The sequence below is a fragment of the Gymnodraco acuticeps genome, unplaced genomic scaffold (genome assembly GCF_902827175.1).
Source record: "Gymnodraco acuticeps unplaced genomic scaffold, fGymAcu1.1, whole genome shotgun sequence".
NCBI lineage: Eukaryota > Metazoa > Chordata > Actinopteri > Perciformes > Bathydraconidae > Gymnodraco > Gymnodraco acuticeps.
Window position 1 is genome coordinate 706,260 of NW_022990692.1, and position 17,353 is coordinate 723,612.

General features: G+C 37.3%; 2 protein-coding genes across 4 annotated transcripts; one reads left to right on the forward strand and one right to left on the reverse strand.

The window, feature by feature from the left end:
* The first annotated feature begins 289 nt into the window (after positions 1-289).
* LOC117555562 (signaling lymphocytic activation molecule-like) lies at positions 290-9,054 on the forward strand. Of its 2 annotated transcripts, XM_034230486.1 has the most exons (8): positions 290-782; positions 3,990-4,123; positions 5,550-5,852; positions 6,449-6,730; positions 6,812-6,940; positions 7,268-7,326; positions 7,468-7,524; positions 8,662-9,054. In XM_034230486.1, the coding sequence occupies exons 2-8, from the start codon at positions 4,054-4,056 to the stop codon at positions 8,737-8,739; spliced, it is 978 nt and encodes a 325-aa protein (XP_034086377.1). In that variant the 5' UTR covers positions 290-782; positions 3,990-4,053; the 3' UTR covers positions 8,740-9,054. The 2 variants fall into 2 exon arrangements, with proteins under 2 accessions (XP_034086377.1, XP_034086376.1); XM_034230485.1 differs by having other exon boundaries at positions 290-4,123.
* Positions 9,055-11,444: 2,390 nt separating this feature from the next.
* Positions 11,445-17,079, reverse strand: si:cabz01074946.1. Of its 2 annotated transcripts, XM_034230349.1 has the most exons (6): positions 16,948-17,079; positions 13,765-13,971; positions 13,566-13,676; positions 12,586-12,873; positions 11,974-12,069; positions 11,445-11,675 (listed from the first exon to the last, which is right to left on the reverse strand). In XM_034230349.1, exons 1-6 carry the CDS (start codon positions 16,991-16,993, stop codon positions 11,641-11,643), a joined length of 783 nt encoding a protein of 260 aa, XP_034086240.1. In that variant the 5' UTR covers positions 16,994-17,079; the 3' UTR covers positions 11,445-11,640. The 2 variants fall into 2 exon arrangements, with proteins under 2 accessions (XP_034086240.1, XP_034086241.1); XM_034230350.1 differs by having other exon boundaries at positions 11,445-12,069.
* Between the last annotated feature and the right edge of the window lie 274 nt (positions 17,080-17,353).

Sequence of the window (17,353 nt, forward strand, 5' to 3'; positions counted from 1 at the left end):
ATTTTCATTACTTTCGCAAAGTTGAATGATTTTGCAGTTAGTATACAGGATATAAACAAACTTAACTGATAAACAGGACGTTATGCAATACTTGAGCCAACAGATGTTAATCGAATTCGACCTAAGCAACAATAACTACACTTAAAGTATTTCCAAATATTTCATATTTATTTTTGAGCTTTTCTTTTTTATGTGTTTGGTTTCTGGAGTTTTGTTTCTTGACAATATACTATAACACATTCATACACAGGACACAAAAGCCCAATATCTTCACCCTTTGTTAACTGGGCATATGTCCGTCAGCTCAGTCTGTATAGGGACTTGGCCTGGGAACCGTAGGGTCGCCGGTTCAAGTCCCTGAATAGACTGGTACTTTGAGAAGTCACAGTCCCCTTCTGGGCACTGTCGTGGTGCCCTTGAGCAAGGCAATTTACCTTAATTAACTTAACATCTGTTGAAATTTGAACTTATCCCGAAAAAAATGCTGAAAGGATTTAATAAATAATAATAAGAAATCCTATTTGTATCGTTACATTTTTGTTAGTAAAATGTAAACAGTATCATTTCTCTGTAAGGTAAGGGCTGTAATACAGTATTTTCACCCAAAGTAGAAACACATGGACAGTAATGATCTTATTTTATGTTTTGTACCAGCCCTTTCCTGTAGGGGGCAGTGTGACCCTGACTTGAGCTGTGAACGAACACTTCGTGCTGCTACTCCAGCCTTTATTATTAAATGCACTAAAGGTCCATATAACTCTAGGTCCGTATGCATATCAAATGTAAGTAAATACAGGCGTCAAACATTTCAAATGGTTTTAAAAGTAATTTAAGGACACTGATGATTTCATCGATATTTCACGATAACTGGGAACAGCTTTGAAAACTTGACAAATGCGTATCCAACTTTGAAAACGTTATATGATAGCTGTATCGAGTACACAGTTGCATTTATAATAATAATTGTGTTTCAGTTCTATACAAAGATATGCATCATCACCAAAATAGCAGAGGCCTGTAGAAACAACATGTCTTTTTTTGCCTTACTTTGTGTTTTTTTACACTGATGTTACATAACAGTTGTATTTTATGGGAAACACCCTATGTGCAGACATGCACATCAACAATTCTCTTTTCATATGTAATGAACAGTTGCTAGAAAACATCATTTACAATACATACATTCAAACGTAAGTCCTTTTCCCCTATCTTGGAGGACAATTAACTCCATTATTTAAACAAAATAAGTTGACTGTGGATCAAGCTGAGAGTATTCTTTCCTACGCTTTGTCATGTCAGCAACATTATCAGCCACTTGTTGGTGCCCTCTAGTTCTGCTTTCAGTTCCTAAGATGTTCATGTGGTCATAGTTCAATACACACTTTGTTTAACTATTATCTTTTTTTACACTATGTAATAAGAAGCCGCAAAAATAAAAATGGTCAACCTCATTGTGGCACTAGAGGAAAATGTAGTCGTTCTATCTGAGGGACAGTCAGTCATAAAGAAAGCCGACTGACAAACCATATGGTCATTTTGTGAAAACTGAAATAATGCTAGGTTTAGTTTACTCAAAACCAGAGGTGGAAGTAGTACTCAGATCTTGTTTTTAAGTAAAAGTAGAAGTAGGAATACTTGATTTCAATTAAAAATCCTGCAATTAAAATGTTACTCAAGTAAAATTACAAAAGTATTTACATCAAATATACTTAAAGTACCAAAAGTTAAAGTATTCATTGTGCAAATGGCCTCATTTCAGAATCATATGATTTGTTTTGGTTATCAATATTGATGTATTGTTGTGTTTATCAAGCTGGTAAAACTAGAACTAATTTCAATTCCTTTATTTACTGCTGGGTAGAATGTGAAATCAATCCGGGTGTATTTAAAGGTGTTTGAAGTGTTGATCGTATTGTTTATCATTAAGCTGTATATGTAACTAAAGGTACTACATAAATGTAGTAGAGTGATAGTTCAATATTTACCTCTGAATTGTAGCGGAGTAGAAGTACAAGCATAACATGGAAATGCTCAAGTAAAGTACAAGTACCTCAAAATGTTACTTAAGTACAGTACTTGAGTAAATGTACGTATTTACTTACCACCTCTGCTAAAAACTTATAGTCAGAAAAAAAGAAGTGTCTGATATGACATGTGTGGGCTAAATGCAATTGGAGATGTCATTGTAAAACGTTGATCACAGGTATACAAATGGTGTGAATTAATAGAGAAGTAACACAAGCAAGTGGTTGTGAATATCAGACACAGTTTTCCCTGGTGCTCTTTAGGTGGGCAGCATCATCAGCGCTTCTGTTTCCCCCTGTGAGTTTCACATCAGCCTTTTACCATAAAGTTCATAGGAAATCATGTTAGGTTGCAGAGCACAGACCACCTCTGCAGAAGCAACACTTAGTAAAGTGTTGTTTATTGTAAGGTGACCACGGCTACCAGTAATCTCTGCCGGAAGAGGTTATAGTTCCTGCTAAACAAACCCTCATGACGTCATCACTTTCCTTCCCAACCAATCCATGGATTTTAAGTTTTTGAAAGTAGTCTTTGCTACGTCTCTCCCTGAATATGAAAAGGGAATTGACATACATGACATACGTGTAAGCCTTTAGCTTTATTCTGGGAACTTACTTCCTATGTGGTCACATGTGGTCGAGCTGCACACAAACTCTAGTGATGCGATAAGATCCATACAGTTGTGGGCCTTAGTCATGCAAGCACTGCTGCACCTTTACCAGCAAAACAGTTCAGTTTTCTCCAACCATATTCTGTGGAGAAATATAAAACTTGCAATGCAGTAAGAGAGTTTGTTGAAATACCAGCTTCTCAGGAGGCTAAAAGGCGGAGGGTTAGGGATTTAGATTCCAATAAATGGTACTGGTCCTAAGTTCTAGTGGAAAAGCTCTATTGGTTTTCACATTGGTCTTATTTACAACAAAAACAGTCTGCTTCGATGTCACCATATTTTCCCCAACTCACAGTCAGACAGGAGCAGGCGTTACTACTTGCATGGTAGCTATCTGAAGCTCAGCTAGGACAATACGGAAATTGTGCTCCTTTGGTCAGAAGGGTCCCAAACAAAGGCCTTTCGATTCAACCCATTTTTATTTGCATCTTATCCAAAAGCATCCAATACAACCTAAGGAGTATTTGTCCCCTCCCTGCTAGAGAAGGACAGGTCTCGTCTTCTTCACATATCTTCTATCTCCTTATTGGAGCAGCTTCGTCTACCATCAAAATTCCGTAAAGCTCCTGCCCGCCACTCCCAAAACGGATTTCAATCTTCTCTGTTCTTTACAGTTGCCACCTGTTGCAGTTTTCACAAAATGTAAGATGCTTGCCTCTAACAGGAACTGCTTTTTTGAACTTTTAAGTAAATGTAAAAGCTCACGCTATAACGGGACCATTGCTCTCTATTGCCTCTAGGCTGGCCACACTTTTTGTCATTGGACTCTGTGTTTGTTCTCTGTTCTGGCCCAGCAGTGGTGTGTACTCCCCACTTAAGACAAGACAGCAGAGGTGTTACTGCTCCTCTATGCACTTCCAGTGTAGCACTGAACTTGCACTCAGTTGTTTTTTAAGACATTTATTTTTTTACAGCTTGAACAGATATCACCTCAGCATCTCCTCATCCATGAACATGCATCTGATAACAGGATGTGGTTGAGTTCTTCCTGCTCTGGGCAATAAACATTTGAGCGTGAAACTTCATATATGTCTTTCTGATATAGCTGCCTGCAGATATAATGTTTGTCCACTTGAGTGAGTTAAGGGTAGGAAAATAATTAACACAAGGCCGCAAATAGTCGATTGAGGCAATCTTGAACTGACCCTTAAACTCTTATTTTTTATATACTTTCCAGTTGATATCTTCTTAATAGGTCTACTTTATCTTGCATTATATTTCAGGCCTGATAACTTTGTCTGCTTCTTTGTCGACAGAGAACTCCACCCACCCACTCTCTCTCTTTTTTTTTTAGAACTGTCACGGTGCAGTTTGATAGATGAGAAAAGGAAACAGACGTTGTTCCTCTCGTCACAAAGATGGTTGGTGGTTGCCAGAGCTGCTTGTTAACATACATGTCTGTGCTACTTCTTGGCTGCTTCCTCCATGGTATGTGCATCTCAGCTTCAAACTTTATAGATTTGTACTTTTATGGGGGACAATTTTGATGTACTCTGTGTTGTTCTTGCAATAAGGAAATTAGGTCAAGATTTCAGAATTGACTGGACATGCGCATTTCATATTGGGAAATGGCGTGTATTCATTGGGAGAGAAGACTATAGTTTTTGTTTCTTGTTTGTTTGCAACTGCAAGACGTTTTAAAAGCACCAGTTAGATATGGGGCTGCGGCTATGGCCGAAAGAAACTGACTGGGACATCCATATTGAAGAAATAGATGGTTGAAAAAACATAATTTGCTCTCTCCTGAAATAACAAAGATATACATTTTTCATGGAGCTCAACATCTATTGAAAAATGTAAGCTTATAATGTCGTTTATAGGCAAACAGTTGTATCCGGTGGTTTTATTTTTAAATGTGCTTTGAATTATCTGGAACACTCTGTGTCAGCGAATTTTCTGGTGCAACTGCTTGGCTACAACAATCAAATCGTTACACGACACAGGGATGGGTCATCCTCTCCGTTTTTCTGGTTCCTCTTTGTTGTGTTTTTTTACGAGTATTCGTTAATTTTTTATAGCTATTAATTTACTTAAACAGTATATTTAGACGAATCGCAAGTCTTACACTATATAGAGTACTTGCTTCCATGCACAAAGTGGATCTTCTCAGAATATTTGCAGAAGTTTGAAGTGTTACCAAAAAAAAGTATGTGTTTTCCGAGAACCCTTCACCACTAGCACTGACAGACAGTGATGCACAGTACAGGATAACATTAGCTTTCATTTCAACTTTGTCACTGAGGTCAGGGTCTTTGGTTTGAGTCTCTTCTCAGAAATTAGGCCATGGTTACCTGGCCAGCTTTGATGACTGTTATTGTCCTAAAATGTTAAATGCGCAATAGTGTCAGCTGCGACCAATTGTTTTCTTATTTGGTATGTTCAATTTCCCTACTCTTCACCACATAACTACAACTAAGACATTTTCAGTGGCCAATCTCAGGATATTCACTTTTCTGAATTCCAAAACCGTTTGTCAATGCATTTCCAACAACTCATAACAATTGGAAATATGACTAATATAAGTATTTTCCGATCCTACCCCTGTAATATAAAAAGTTAAGTCAGGTCAGTAAAAATCGTTGGTTATGTCATAGTTAAAGATAACCAGGTTGACAAGGAAATTGTTTTCTGACTCGTCGTATCAATAATTAAATCGGACATGCTATAGTTATTAAAAGCTATTTTAGATCATGTCGTGCATGATGGTATTGAACATGCTCTTTTCTCCTCTTACATTATGTTGAACATTACCTTACTACTTCATGTTGCATACAAGGTGAACACAAGGAATATTAAGGCTTTCCTAATGTAGGGAAACTAATTTGACAGTCTGTTGTTTGCTTATGTGTTTCAGATGTGGAGGCCTCCAATCCTCAACATGAAATCCACACAAAAGTTGGAGACACTGTGGAGTTGTCATCAGGCTTATCGACTAAAGAGGTCACCAAGGCAGAATGGAATTATGAAGGGTTACAAATTGCAGACGACGAGGGTGCATTCAAAAATTCTCAATTTGATGGAAGATTAGAATTCAACCCAGACAATTTCAGTTTAACATTGAGAGAGCTGACCCTCAAAGATTCTGGTAAATTCAGTTTTAACTCAGCAAAGAAAACAGGCCAACGCCCAACAGTCACCATCATCCTGTATGTTCATGGTAAGTCGTTTCCAAGTAACCTAAAATAAGTATTTCATAAATAATAAAAAATACTACGTTAAGTAGTTTCTTGATTGAATAATTCCTTTAGAACACATGCCTTTATAATGGAAAAATAACTACTTTATTTATTTATTGCGCTTTCTACTCGTGACCTATTGAAACATTATATTATTATAGATAATATTATTAGACAGTCAGACTGTTAAATGTTGATGGTGTCTGATAATAAAACTATTATGTGAATATTATTGGATATAATGTAAGGCTTATACTGTACACAGCTGTTTGCCTACTATATCAATAGTTGGTCTAAACTCCATCGTCTACACAAAGAATAATGTATTGGATATTCCTTTAATGCTTATTGGTGCTTGGTGTGTAATCATTGAACAAGTCCACTTTCAGAAATCCCTTTACTTCTTGATGATAAAATTATAACCTGCTGATTAATTGTTTCTTTTAGTTCCAGAAAACGTTATGACACTCTTTATTATTCGATTTAAACAAAATGGATGACTATATTTTAGATCTTTGGTTTGGAATAAAGGTTTACAAAAATTGATTTTCTCTCTCCCCACCAATCGTCTCATTAGAGCCCATAACTAAGGAGCCCATCGTCAATTCCAGTTCCACCTGGCACACCTCGAACGCATCCTGTACAGTTCTGCTGGAGTGCAGTGCAGCCACTACTGGCCATGTCACCTTCCAGTGGACCGTGGGAACCGAAACCTTCAACGGCTTCAGGCTGCAGCACATCCTCAGACAACAGGACGAAGACACCAAATTCAACTGCACAATTTCCAATGTTGTCAGTGAGATGTCGACAATCAAAACAGTGAGTTGCAGCAACACTACGTTCGAAACGGAAGAAAGAGGTATGTGCAGAGAAGTGATTGTGGTTTATTGGTGTAGTTTGATGATATTTTATTAGATTTAAATAACTGTCCATTTTCAAGGGAAAACACCATTTCCTGCACGAACAGCCTTCTTCTCTGCCCTGATTGTGGGAGCCGGAGGTTGTCTGCTGGTTGCCGTTATAGTTGGAGTAGCTGTGTGTGCTTATCGCCACAAACAAAGTCAAGCAGGTAAGAAACGCTGAATTGAAGCAAATCTTAAAGCAAAGACAAACAGACTTAAAGACAGTTTCTTTCCCAGAGCAATAACTGCACTAAACTCCAGCATGCACTGACACAATATATATATGTGAATGCTTGTTGTTTGTATGTTGTCTCCTCCTGAATGTTGTACGTCTCTTGTTGGAGTGGCTCTACTCATCTCATTGTACCTGTGTAAGGACAATAAATGATTCTATTCTATTGAATAGTAATATGTCTTTCATGTTGTTGTTTGTTATGATCCATGCATGACCATTTTTCTTATGCTTTGTTTCTTTCATTAAAACCTACCACCAGGCGTTGACTCAAATGACCTCACAGTGTATGCTGATATTAATGATGTTGCAATCGGGGATGTAAGTATGCTCATGTATTTACTCTGCACAAACAATCTGTAACAATCAAATGCTTGTTTTTTGAAGGATGAAATGCATGTTTAACCCACTTTGCCCTCTGTTTTTCTTACCTTTGTGTATTATGCACATCTAAACCTCCAGAAGCCGTGCTCACTGTATGAAACCATTGATAACAGAGTCAACACGGTCCCACCGGGGGTAAGAGCAGAACTCAAAAATATGCAACTGTACATTTCCTACTTCTAAGAACAAAGAAATGGGAGTGATATGGTTCAATCTGGAAAATGTACCCTTATGGAATAACTCTATCATTTTCTTTCAGGCCAAGAACCCCTTAGCTAAAAGAGAGACTTAGCAGGGACTACCTATTATAAAATGAAGCTTACACACTTAACTACAACGACATGTAGGGCTCGATGATTTATATTAATACGGGGTCATGAATTCCTGTTGCTGACCATTTTTTAAATGTATCATGAATAGTGGATGGACTATATTATTATATTATCACAACTGACGACCCATTCATTACAGTACGAATGAAAGGAAGGACTCTATCATTACATTACATGTTTGGAGATTACATGTCACTTGTTAGACACTTTTATCCAAAGCTACATGCTCAACACATATACATTTCATTTAGCTGACGCTTTTATCCAAAGCGACTTACAATTACCGATTACAGGGACATTCTCCCTGGAGTAACTAAGGGCTAAGTGCCTTACTCACACTAGTGGTGGTGTTTCTGGCGGGATTTGAACTCACAACCTTCCGATCTTCAGCCCACCTCACTATCCATTAGACCACTACTATCCCAATACTGTGGGCACTCCCCACAGGAGCAATTTTGGGTGAAGTGTCTTGCGCAGGGACACAACGACACGCTGACTGCAGTGGGGTTTGAACCTGTGGTCCCCTGATCCGAACACCAACTAGTCCACTGCGCCACAGCCTCCCTTACACTGATGTGATGAAGTGTTGCCATATGAGCTGGTGGTGGAGCACCATTAAAGTCGCATAATGACCTCCCTTATTTAAAAAATAACTGATCTGGAATCAAGACAATTTGGTCACTTTATGAATGACTAAAGTAACTGTGAATTCACATTATTACATTACATTTGAACCAATCAGATAAACTCATGGACTTGGTAATTTGTCAACGGTCTGCAACAGGAATTTATTTTACATGCTGCATTAATTCCTGCACTGAATCATAATAAGTCATGCATAAATAAGCAGAATCTGAGTAAATGAACTACCCTTATTATAAAATGGTGTCAACTTGTGACACTATATTTGATTGTTTTCCTCCTTTTATCACCCATCTAGCCCAATACGGTGTACGACAAGATCCAGTTAAATCGCTTGAGGAATGAATCGGTGTCGCCCTATCAAGACATTTCCTAGAGGGTCATAGCATGATGTATATAGAAAATATCAGTAAATACAATAAGCACAAAACGGACTACAAGAAGGTAATGTCATTCTGTCTTTGGCCTTAAAGGGTTTTTTACTTTCCCTTTATCACATTCAAAAACAACCTTTATTATATCTCAACTGCCAAATCTACAGGATCACATTTTATTCGATGAACAGTGTTGTAAAAATGTGTAAATACAGAGGTTATATTTTTTTGTAATATCCCATGCAAATCGTTTGTGCCTCATTGTTTAAGCCTGCTGTGCAAATGTCTTCATATTAAATGACTATAATACATTACAATTATTGTCAATGTTTATTTCTAAGCATTTTGTGCAAGTGTGTTGCTTTATTAAAGGTTTATTTAACATTTGGTATGAATTGAACAACAATGCTAAACATGAATATAGGAAGCTTTTATCAATATTGTGCAGATGTTTGGTTCGGTGAATGATTAAACACAACAGTACAACGTTTGTATAAGAAAAAACCAAACATGTATTTAATCGAATTCAAATTGTTTGTATGCAGACTGTACTGGTGTTACTGAACACAATCTTCCACATACATTTTTTCAGTCAAAGTGGTTAATAATAAACAAAAGTGCAAAAATGTATCTTAAAAAACAATGTATTTTTGACCTTTAAAAAACAGAAAATGTTCTACAAAATTGCTTAACCCTTGTGTGGTGTTCGGGTCAAATTGACCCGATTTCCATTGTCAATGAATAAAAAAAAATATAAGGATATTTTCGTTCAACCTGAAACTCAATGGCCGGGGCTTACTTATTGTGAAGGACATGTGGAATTGTTTTTATTTTTTTCCACTTATGAAAAAATGCCCACCCGCATTTATGTCGTTCATAAGAGGTTCGGGTCAATCTGACCCGGATACAATACCAGGACAGACAGACAGAGAAAAACACACAAACTAAAGACACACACGCACACACACACACACACACACACACACACACACACACACACACACACACACACACACACACACACACACACACACACACACAATTGTATGCATAGAGAAGCTGTTTGATCCTGTTTTCCCTTGATCTTTACCCTTTGTAGTGTGTCCACAAAACTATCCTACATTATAAACATTTTAGATCTTCCAGAAATGTATAAACATTTTACATTTTCTCGCACTGTCCCCCCTCGCACCTGCACGCGGGAGGAGGGACTAAACTGAGACATAACCTCAGTGTAGTAACAGTGTAGTGCAGAACTACAATTATCTACCAACAAAATGGCCAAAAGATATTCTGCTCAGAGCCTTGGAGCTAATAATGGATGAGAGTGAGTGGAATGCATTCAGTGCTTCTCAAAGTGTGGTCCGCGGACCACTGGTGGTCCGTGAGCGCCCCCTAGTGGTCCGTGAGTATATTGGTAAAATTTCACATTTTAAATTAATTAATTAATTAAAGTTTTCCGCACTCTCGCGGGAATATCTCCGCAATGGAGCGAGCTTAAGTTTCACTTTCGATTGCATGATATAGCCCAGATAAACACCTTCATCAAACATGTGGCCACTTGTTTGTACCATTTTCAGGCGATTTGTAAAAAACGATGTGTTTTTGGATATTTGTGGAATTAGGTGGTCCGCGAGTGTTTTTTTATTGGTTAAGTGGTCCTTGGTATGAAAAAGTTTGAGAAACACTGCATTAGAGGAACACGGTGAAGTGGGACAGGAAGACATTTCTGAAGATGAGGATAATGTGGAGGTAAACTCAGAATTTGACAGCAAATTGGAAGATGAACTTGACTCAGAGCCAGCTGCTGGAAGACCCCCACAGCCAGCCGCAAGAAGACCCCCACAGTCAGCTTCTGGAAGACCCCCACAGCCAACTGTGAGGTCTGTGGACCCTCAAAGGACTCAAAGACACAGACTACATGCAGCAACTGCAACAAGTACATCTGTGCTATACACACAAAGAAGTTCTGCACATCATGTGTTTCCTAAACGGACCTGCCCATTGACTCACATGATGTTCTGCAGCGTCACTTCATCAATATAATTTTCGGATATACTGTATTTTATGAATAGTGACTGTTAATTGTTTTTATTTGCTTTGTGTTTATATCTGTGCTATGTCATTTATATGGATGTTTCATTCCCTCTATATTTCACAGACAAATACTTTTGGCTGTGTGGTTCTTGTGTTCCAATTGCTGCTAAATTGCTTTATTTCCTTCAGGGCTTTGATTATTATATGACAGATTAAAAATAATAAACATTAAACAAAAAAAATATCATTTACATTTTTTAACATAAATTACATTTTTATCACAAAAAACGATGGACACTTCCATTGTTAAATTTGATCTAGCAAAGAGTATTTTCAAAAACTAATCATATATTTCATTTATATTGTTGGGGAATGAGTTAAAGACAATATATATAAGGAATTGTGCATGTTGAATTCTGTATTTTTTTTACACACTGAAATATGTCCGGGTCAATTTGACCCGAACATTACCAAAGGGTGCGAAATGTGAACATAACACAAGGGTTAAATAACACAATTATTATACATATACCGACATAATATGGATACAAATGTACACTTGTACATAAATGGTAGCAATTTCAAAAGTAAAAAAGTGTTTAACGGATACAAAAAAAAATCACTTTCCCACACATTCATTTGATCTGTTTTGGTTATTTGGATATTTGCGTAAGATTGCACAGGTGTTCATTTATTGTTGTAAAATACGTTCATGTGTTTTTGCTTCCTAAATAGATAATAAACGGACTGCAGCGTTCGTTATATTTGAACCATTTGAACCACCACTAGTCTGTTGTACATTTGCTTACACTTTTTGAAGTTGTACAATACTACCATTCACATACTACACTACAGTGTTGGCATCTTCAGAAGTTGATGTTTTTATGCAGTTTGTAGATTTCTTGTTGTGGGAAAAAGAGAGACGTGATGTTAACAAGCAGTAACAGAAACACAAAAGCAACCAGATCAAATGAATGAATATATCTTACAGTGTCTAATCCGTTTTCATCCCCAAATGTCATCTTGCTCTAAAACCTCCAATTTTGGTGTGGTGCCACAAAATGTGTTATTTTAATCATTAATTGGTTCTATTTTATAGTTAGCTATGTCTAAGCTTACATTTCAGAATTCTGCAGTATTATGATTTAATGCTGTAGATCTGTAAGAATTTCCCTCCAAACAAGATGTGTTCCTGTTACCTCTCCGATAGATTACTAAACATGTCAGGGCAACTCCCAGGAAGAATCCCAAAACAAACAGAACAAGATAATACATCCTGGGATTCGACTCGTCATCTGTAAGAACAAGGGAAAGAACACAATAATATTATAATGAGTTTCTTAGAATCTGGCACACTACAAAAACTCAAAATCTAAGCAAGTGTATTTGTCTAATTTCGACAAAGAAAATGTCTCTACACTTGATATAAGACCTCTTAACTTAAGGAGTAACAATGCAGTGAGATATAGGCTTTTGTTTTTAGACAACGCATCTTGGAAACATTTCTTTTGTGTTGAATCTCAGATGAAAGAAGGTTTTTTTTACATTTGTATTAGAGCTAATATCAGAAAACAGAAAACTTTAGAGCATTTCTGGCTTATTTTGTGACACATTTCCTGATTTTGGTCAAATATAGCTCAAAATAGGTTTTCCTCGCTAATTACAAGTTCTGACTTATCTGGTATATCTTACCAAGCTAATGTTCACTTCTATTGGGAGATTTGACTGATTTCGAATGAAAACACCTTGTTTTTGGAGCTGCATTTTTCCAGTGCTACATGTTTTTTCTTTTAACTCCTTCTTGACCTTACCTCCACATTTTAAAGTGACAACACTGGAGGCGCTTTCCCTGCTGTTCTCCCTGTTCCTGATGGAGGTGCACCTGAATTCAGCCTTGTTCTCTGTGCTGTTCAGAAAGGCAACAATAACTGCAAAGCCGCCTTTAGGATGGGTCTCGCTGATGAAAGTCACACTGGGAGTTTCAGTATGCCAGAACAAGTCGTTGACTGTATCCGTTGAGGAGCAATTCAGCTGCCACCAACAGCTTCCTGCTGCTGCATGACGAGAGGCAGTGTCTATCGTCGGCTTCTGGAGGCGTTCTGCAGGGGGTTTAAATTGAAATTGTACGTGATATATTCGGCAGAATTTCCAAATCTGCTTTTTTAGCAACATGTTCAACTTACACTACAAAAACACGAAATCTTGCCAAGTATATTTGTCCAATATCTAGTCAGAATGTGTCTTTACACTTGCTATAAGACAGAATAACTTCAGAAGTAACACTGCAGTGAGATATCGGGTCTTGTTTTTTGACAATGCGTCATCTTGTTAAGTCAAAAGATCTTGTTTTGAGTTGTATCTCAGATTTCTTTTCACATATTTATTGGAAAACCACCAGAAAACAGAACACATTTGCGGCTTATATTGTAACACAGCATTTCCTGATTCTGGTCAAATATAGTTCACAATAACTTTTCCCTGCTAAACATCTGATTTATCTAAATATCCCTTCTTATTTCAAGAAATCTTACCAAGCTTATTTTTCACATATTCTATTGGCAGATTTGTGTACTTATTTCAAATGAAAACGCCTTGTAACTTTTATTTTCAATTCGTTTTTGGAGAAGCATTTTTTCCAGTGTAGGAAGAGTCTGTGTAAGAAATTAATTGAAGATATTTTATCAAAGGTTTGTTGTTTTATTCTGAATGTTTCCAAAGATTGATCAGATATAAGGAACGCGAGCTGTCCTAAGACAATGTTTGACAATAAAACATTTTAATTCTCACTTACGTTTCACTTTGAGATCAATCTTGTGTGCGCTATTGTGTCTCTCAGTATCGGTGAGGCCTACATTGTACTGCATGGCATCGTTTGAAGTCAAATTGCGGATAGTTAAGTCACCTGAAAAAAAAAAAGACAAAGACATTTGAAGAGACACTGCCACGAGAGAAATAAAGAAATGATTCCCTTACACTTATTCGTCTTTCACCTGAGGAGTTGTTAAGACTGAGTCTCCCTTTATATCGGTCAAACCACTCCAGCTGTATTGTCCCTTTGGATAAGGTGGCGATATAGGTGTTATTTGTGTATATTGACCAGTTGATCGTGGAAAGAGTCCTATTCAGGTCGGCTCCTGAGAGCAAGGTGGCGTTCTCCCCAATGTACCCAGTGACTTCCCTGGATTCACCTGGTGTCACTGTAAAACAATAATGCATCAACATTACAGAGTTTTAGGTGTATTCAGTAACTTATCTCTGGTGACATTTGACACAAAAAAAAGATGGCAAAGACAACTAAGCACCAATCTGGATTCTTAGCTTGGTGGACATCTCCATGTTTTTCACTGCTGTTGTTAACCCACCTTCTTTAGCGTGTTAGCATGCTAACATTTGCTAACACAAACAAAGCATAAAGTCAGTGGTGGCCGGCCCATAGGGGAGCCGCCCCACCTCTTCCCACATTCAAAAAAAAAATATATATATATATATATTTTATATTTTTATTTTTAATGAACAAGGTAAATATCATACAATTGGTATCAGTAAAATGTATAATCTACAATAAAATCTCGTTTAAAATTGTGTTACGATGTCTAAAGTTACTGATAAGTCACATGTTTCCTGCCTGGCCTTGCCCGTGGCATTAGTTTATCATTACCGGGCGGAGCCCCGAGACAAACAGCAGCAACAAGCACGTTGCAAAAGTATGGGCATAGATATGTCTCATAATTATTTGTGTGAACATAAAAATAATTACAATTTAATCACGGTAAAATATGTTCATTTTGTTGTAGTTGTAGCTCCCGAGCCAGCGCTTCTTGTTTGAATGATGCGAGTAAACACAGCTGGCAGCCGCGGTGAAACTCGAGCGACTAGAGCGATGCGATAGGAGCGTTTTAGAGCGAAGCGAATATTCGCATCGCGTCCGGTCTGAACGCAGCATTAAAGCGAGCTCCGCGCTGCACTGGAAACGCGCCATTACATTACCAGAAGTCCTAATTTAAGGGGTCATTTCTCCCAAAAAAATATGTTTTACTCACTATATCAAAAGCCCCACCAAAAATATTTTCTACCAGCCGCCACTGCATAAAGTATACCTGAGGGAGATGGGAAAGTTTTCTGTTTTACAAGTCATTAAGTATTGGATAAACTGCCATTTTGACCTGATGGTGGTGCTATATTAAATGTGAATGGATAACATATCATACAAAGCATCACCTGGGGCCTATACTACGAAGCTTGTTCAACCTAACCTGGATATGTTTGAGTTAGCCGGTTGGCCTAATCCAAAACATACGCGCTCTCGCTAAACTGTACTACGACGCGGGTTATCAAGTGGATCGCTCAAGCCAGCCGTGTCCTATCTAGTTAGGTGCGCGTTCACATGAAAGGGGTGGTATTTGGAGCATTCGACCAATCACAAACATGGAGAAGCGCACTGACAGCGCAGCGTCATACTTCCTGAATGAAAAGTGAACTTTAATACTAGTCAAAAATGAAGAAGTTAAACTTTAAACATCCATGTCTTAAACACTTTATCCAGGATACATGCCACATAGTCTGCACCTGCAAGGTGAATACAGCTGGCAAAAGAAAAAGTGTTTGAATGCGTACATTAACAGGTTTATGATATCACTGCCCCGTCTAAAACACGATCTGACTTTAATTACATTTGTCTCAAGTGTTTCGTCAACTTAATGTGTTGCTTAAAATAATACTTCTGCATACAGTATGTGACACTGTGAGTGTTGCACGGCCAGATACGGAACATATATGATACATTATGAAGTGATATGCCGCGGACTGTAGGCCTACTTAATGTTACTCTGATCCGGTTACTTATGTTGTGGCATATATTGAAGTAAGCTTTCTTAACGCTAATGTTATAATAGTCAGATTGCTCTGAAGATGGGAGGTGATATTCTATTAATGTTCACGTTCACACAGTCGGTGATTTTTGCCGGCCGTCTTTCCTGCGACGGCAGCTTTTCTGTATTTCCTTTCTCCTGTAATATGACTTGATCGTTTTAAACTCCGCACACTGAGCTCTGATTGGTCAGCAGGCGGTGCTTTCACTGAGTTGAGCTCTTAGCCTGCAACCTATACTGGTCCCGACCAGGTTAGCTGCTAAGCATAAGTTACCATGGAGATCTAGCCTGCTAAAAAGAGAACCAGCTTCGTAGGACCGGAAAGCCGGAGTTTTCCGTGAATTTAGCTGCTAAGAGAAAATCCTGCTTCGTAGTATACCCCCCTGGAGGCTATGAATAGGTCTAATTTCATGTTGATAAATAAAATTGATGAGTTATCGACATGTCGTTTTCTCTATGTTGTTTTTGACATGTTATACCATATATTTGATCAATTATCTGTAGCTTTTTTGCTTAATTAACTTTCATTCAGTTAACATACTACACTATGACTTGTTTTTGTGACTGTTTTTCATGTTTTTCGACATTCAACACTATGGACGTTTTTCATATTCCTTCATGTATGTTACTATGCCTCTCTGACATACAATCGTAGGATTGCCATGCATCCTTCATGCTAGAAGAATTTTGGACTTGTTATACTATGACTTTCAAGACAATATTACGACTTATTTTCTAATTAGGATACATAGCCTACTTTACTTAAATATACTAATACCATTTATTACTCTATGACACTTTACAGTATGTTTGACATACTATACAATTACTTTTTACATTACCCTCTTTAATGATAAACTGCAATGAATTATGACTTACTTACATACTGTACTATGAGATTTCCTATTACTTTTTTACGAAACTTCTGACTTCTTTTTTTATTTAACACACTTCACCATGATATTGTACAAATGTATTTTTTCATAACGTTATTTCTTAACACTCACAAAGCCTAGGCACTGTTTGAAATGGTAGCCAAGTAGTGTATTAAATGTAAGACTCTGTAAAGGAAAGTATTGATATGATAATTACAACAGTCAGTACGAGTTATCCTCTAGGGATTGCTTACATTTAATACAACATTATGAGTGACAAGTGTTACACATTGAGGCTTTTTTTGTAACTCTTGTAACAGGAAGTCAACCATTCAGCGGTGAACAGCATTTTGAATATGTTCAAGTTCTGACACAACTGTTTACACAACAGCTCAATATGTTCAGCAAATAAAACCAAGACATACTTTACCTTGGAGGAATAGAAGGACGAGTAGAAGTTTCATCGTGCCTGGCATCCAACACACAGACGGAGACCAGTGTCTGTTAACTTCTACTTCCTTTTTCTGTCTAAAACACGTGGTCTGTGTGAGGAACGACCCAAATGTACATACCCGAGTTATTTCATCAAATGTATCATGATTCATATGCACACATTCTTATTAGGATTTTAACATATTTTCCCTTCTTTATGATATAAGGCTTTGTTATCACAATTATCAGCCTAAATATATGCACTTTTTAAGGTAATTCTTTGTATACCTGTGTAAATTCTTAAACTTAAGTAGTTTATTTTCTATGCAGTAGTAGCCAACCCAATCTGTACATTCTTTGTATTATTTTATATTGTTATTTCTTTAATTTAGTTGTTTATAATT

Excerpts from the sequence above, each read along its gene's own strand:
- LOC117555562 (XM_034230485.1), top strand. The coding sequence starts at position 4,054 with ATGGTTGGTGGTTGCCAGAGCTGCTTGTTAACATACATGTCTGTGCTA. Across the intron at positions 7,327-7,467 it reads ATGATGTTGCAATCGGGGAT|AAGCCGTGCTCACTGTATGA; the intron begins GTAAGTATGCTC and ends CTAAACCTCCAG. Across the intron at positions 7,525-8,661 it reads TCAACACGGTCCCACCGGGG|CCCAATACGGTGTACGACAA; the intron begins GTAAGAGCAGAA and ends TCACCCATCTAG.
- si:cabz01074946.1 (XM_034230350.1), bottom strand. The coding sequence starts at position 16,993 with ATGCCAGGCACGATGAAACTTCTACTCGTCCTTCTATTCCTCCAAG. Across the intron at positions 13,677-13,764 it reads CAGTCTTAACAACTCCTCAG|GTGACTTAACTATCCGCAAT; the intron begins GTGAAAGACGAA and ends TTTTTTTTTCAG. Across the intron at positions 12,070-12,585 it reads TGTCACTTTAAAATGTGGAG|ATGACGAGTCGAATCCCAGG; the intron begins GTAAGGTCAAGA and ends TTGTTCTTACAG.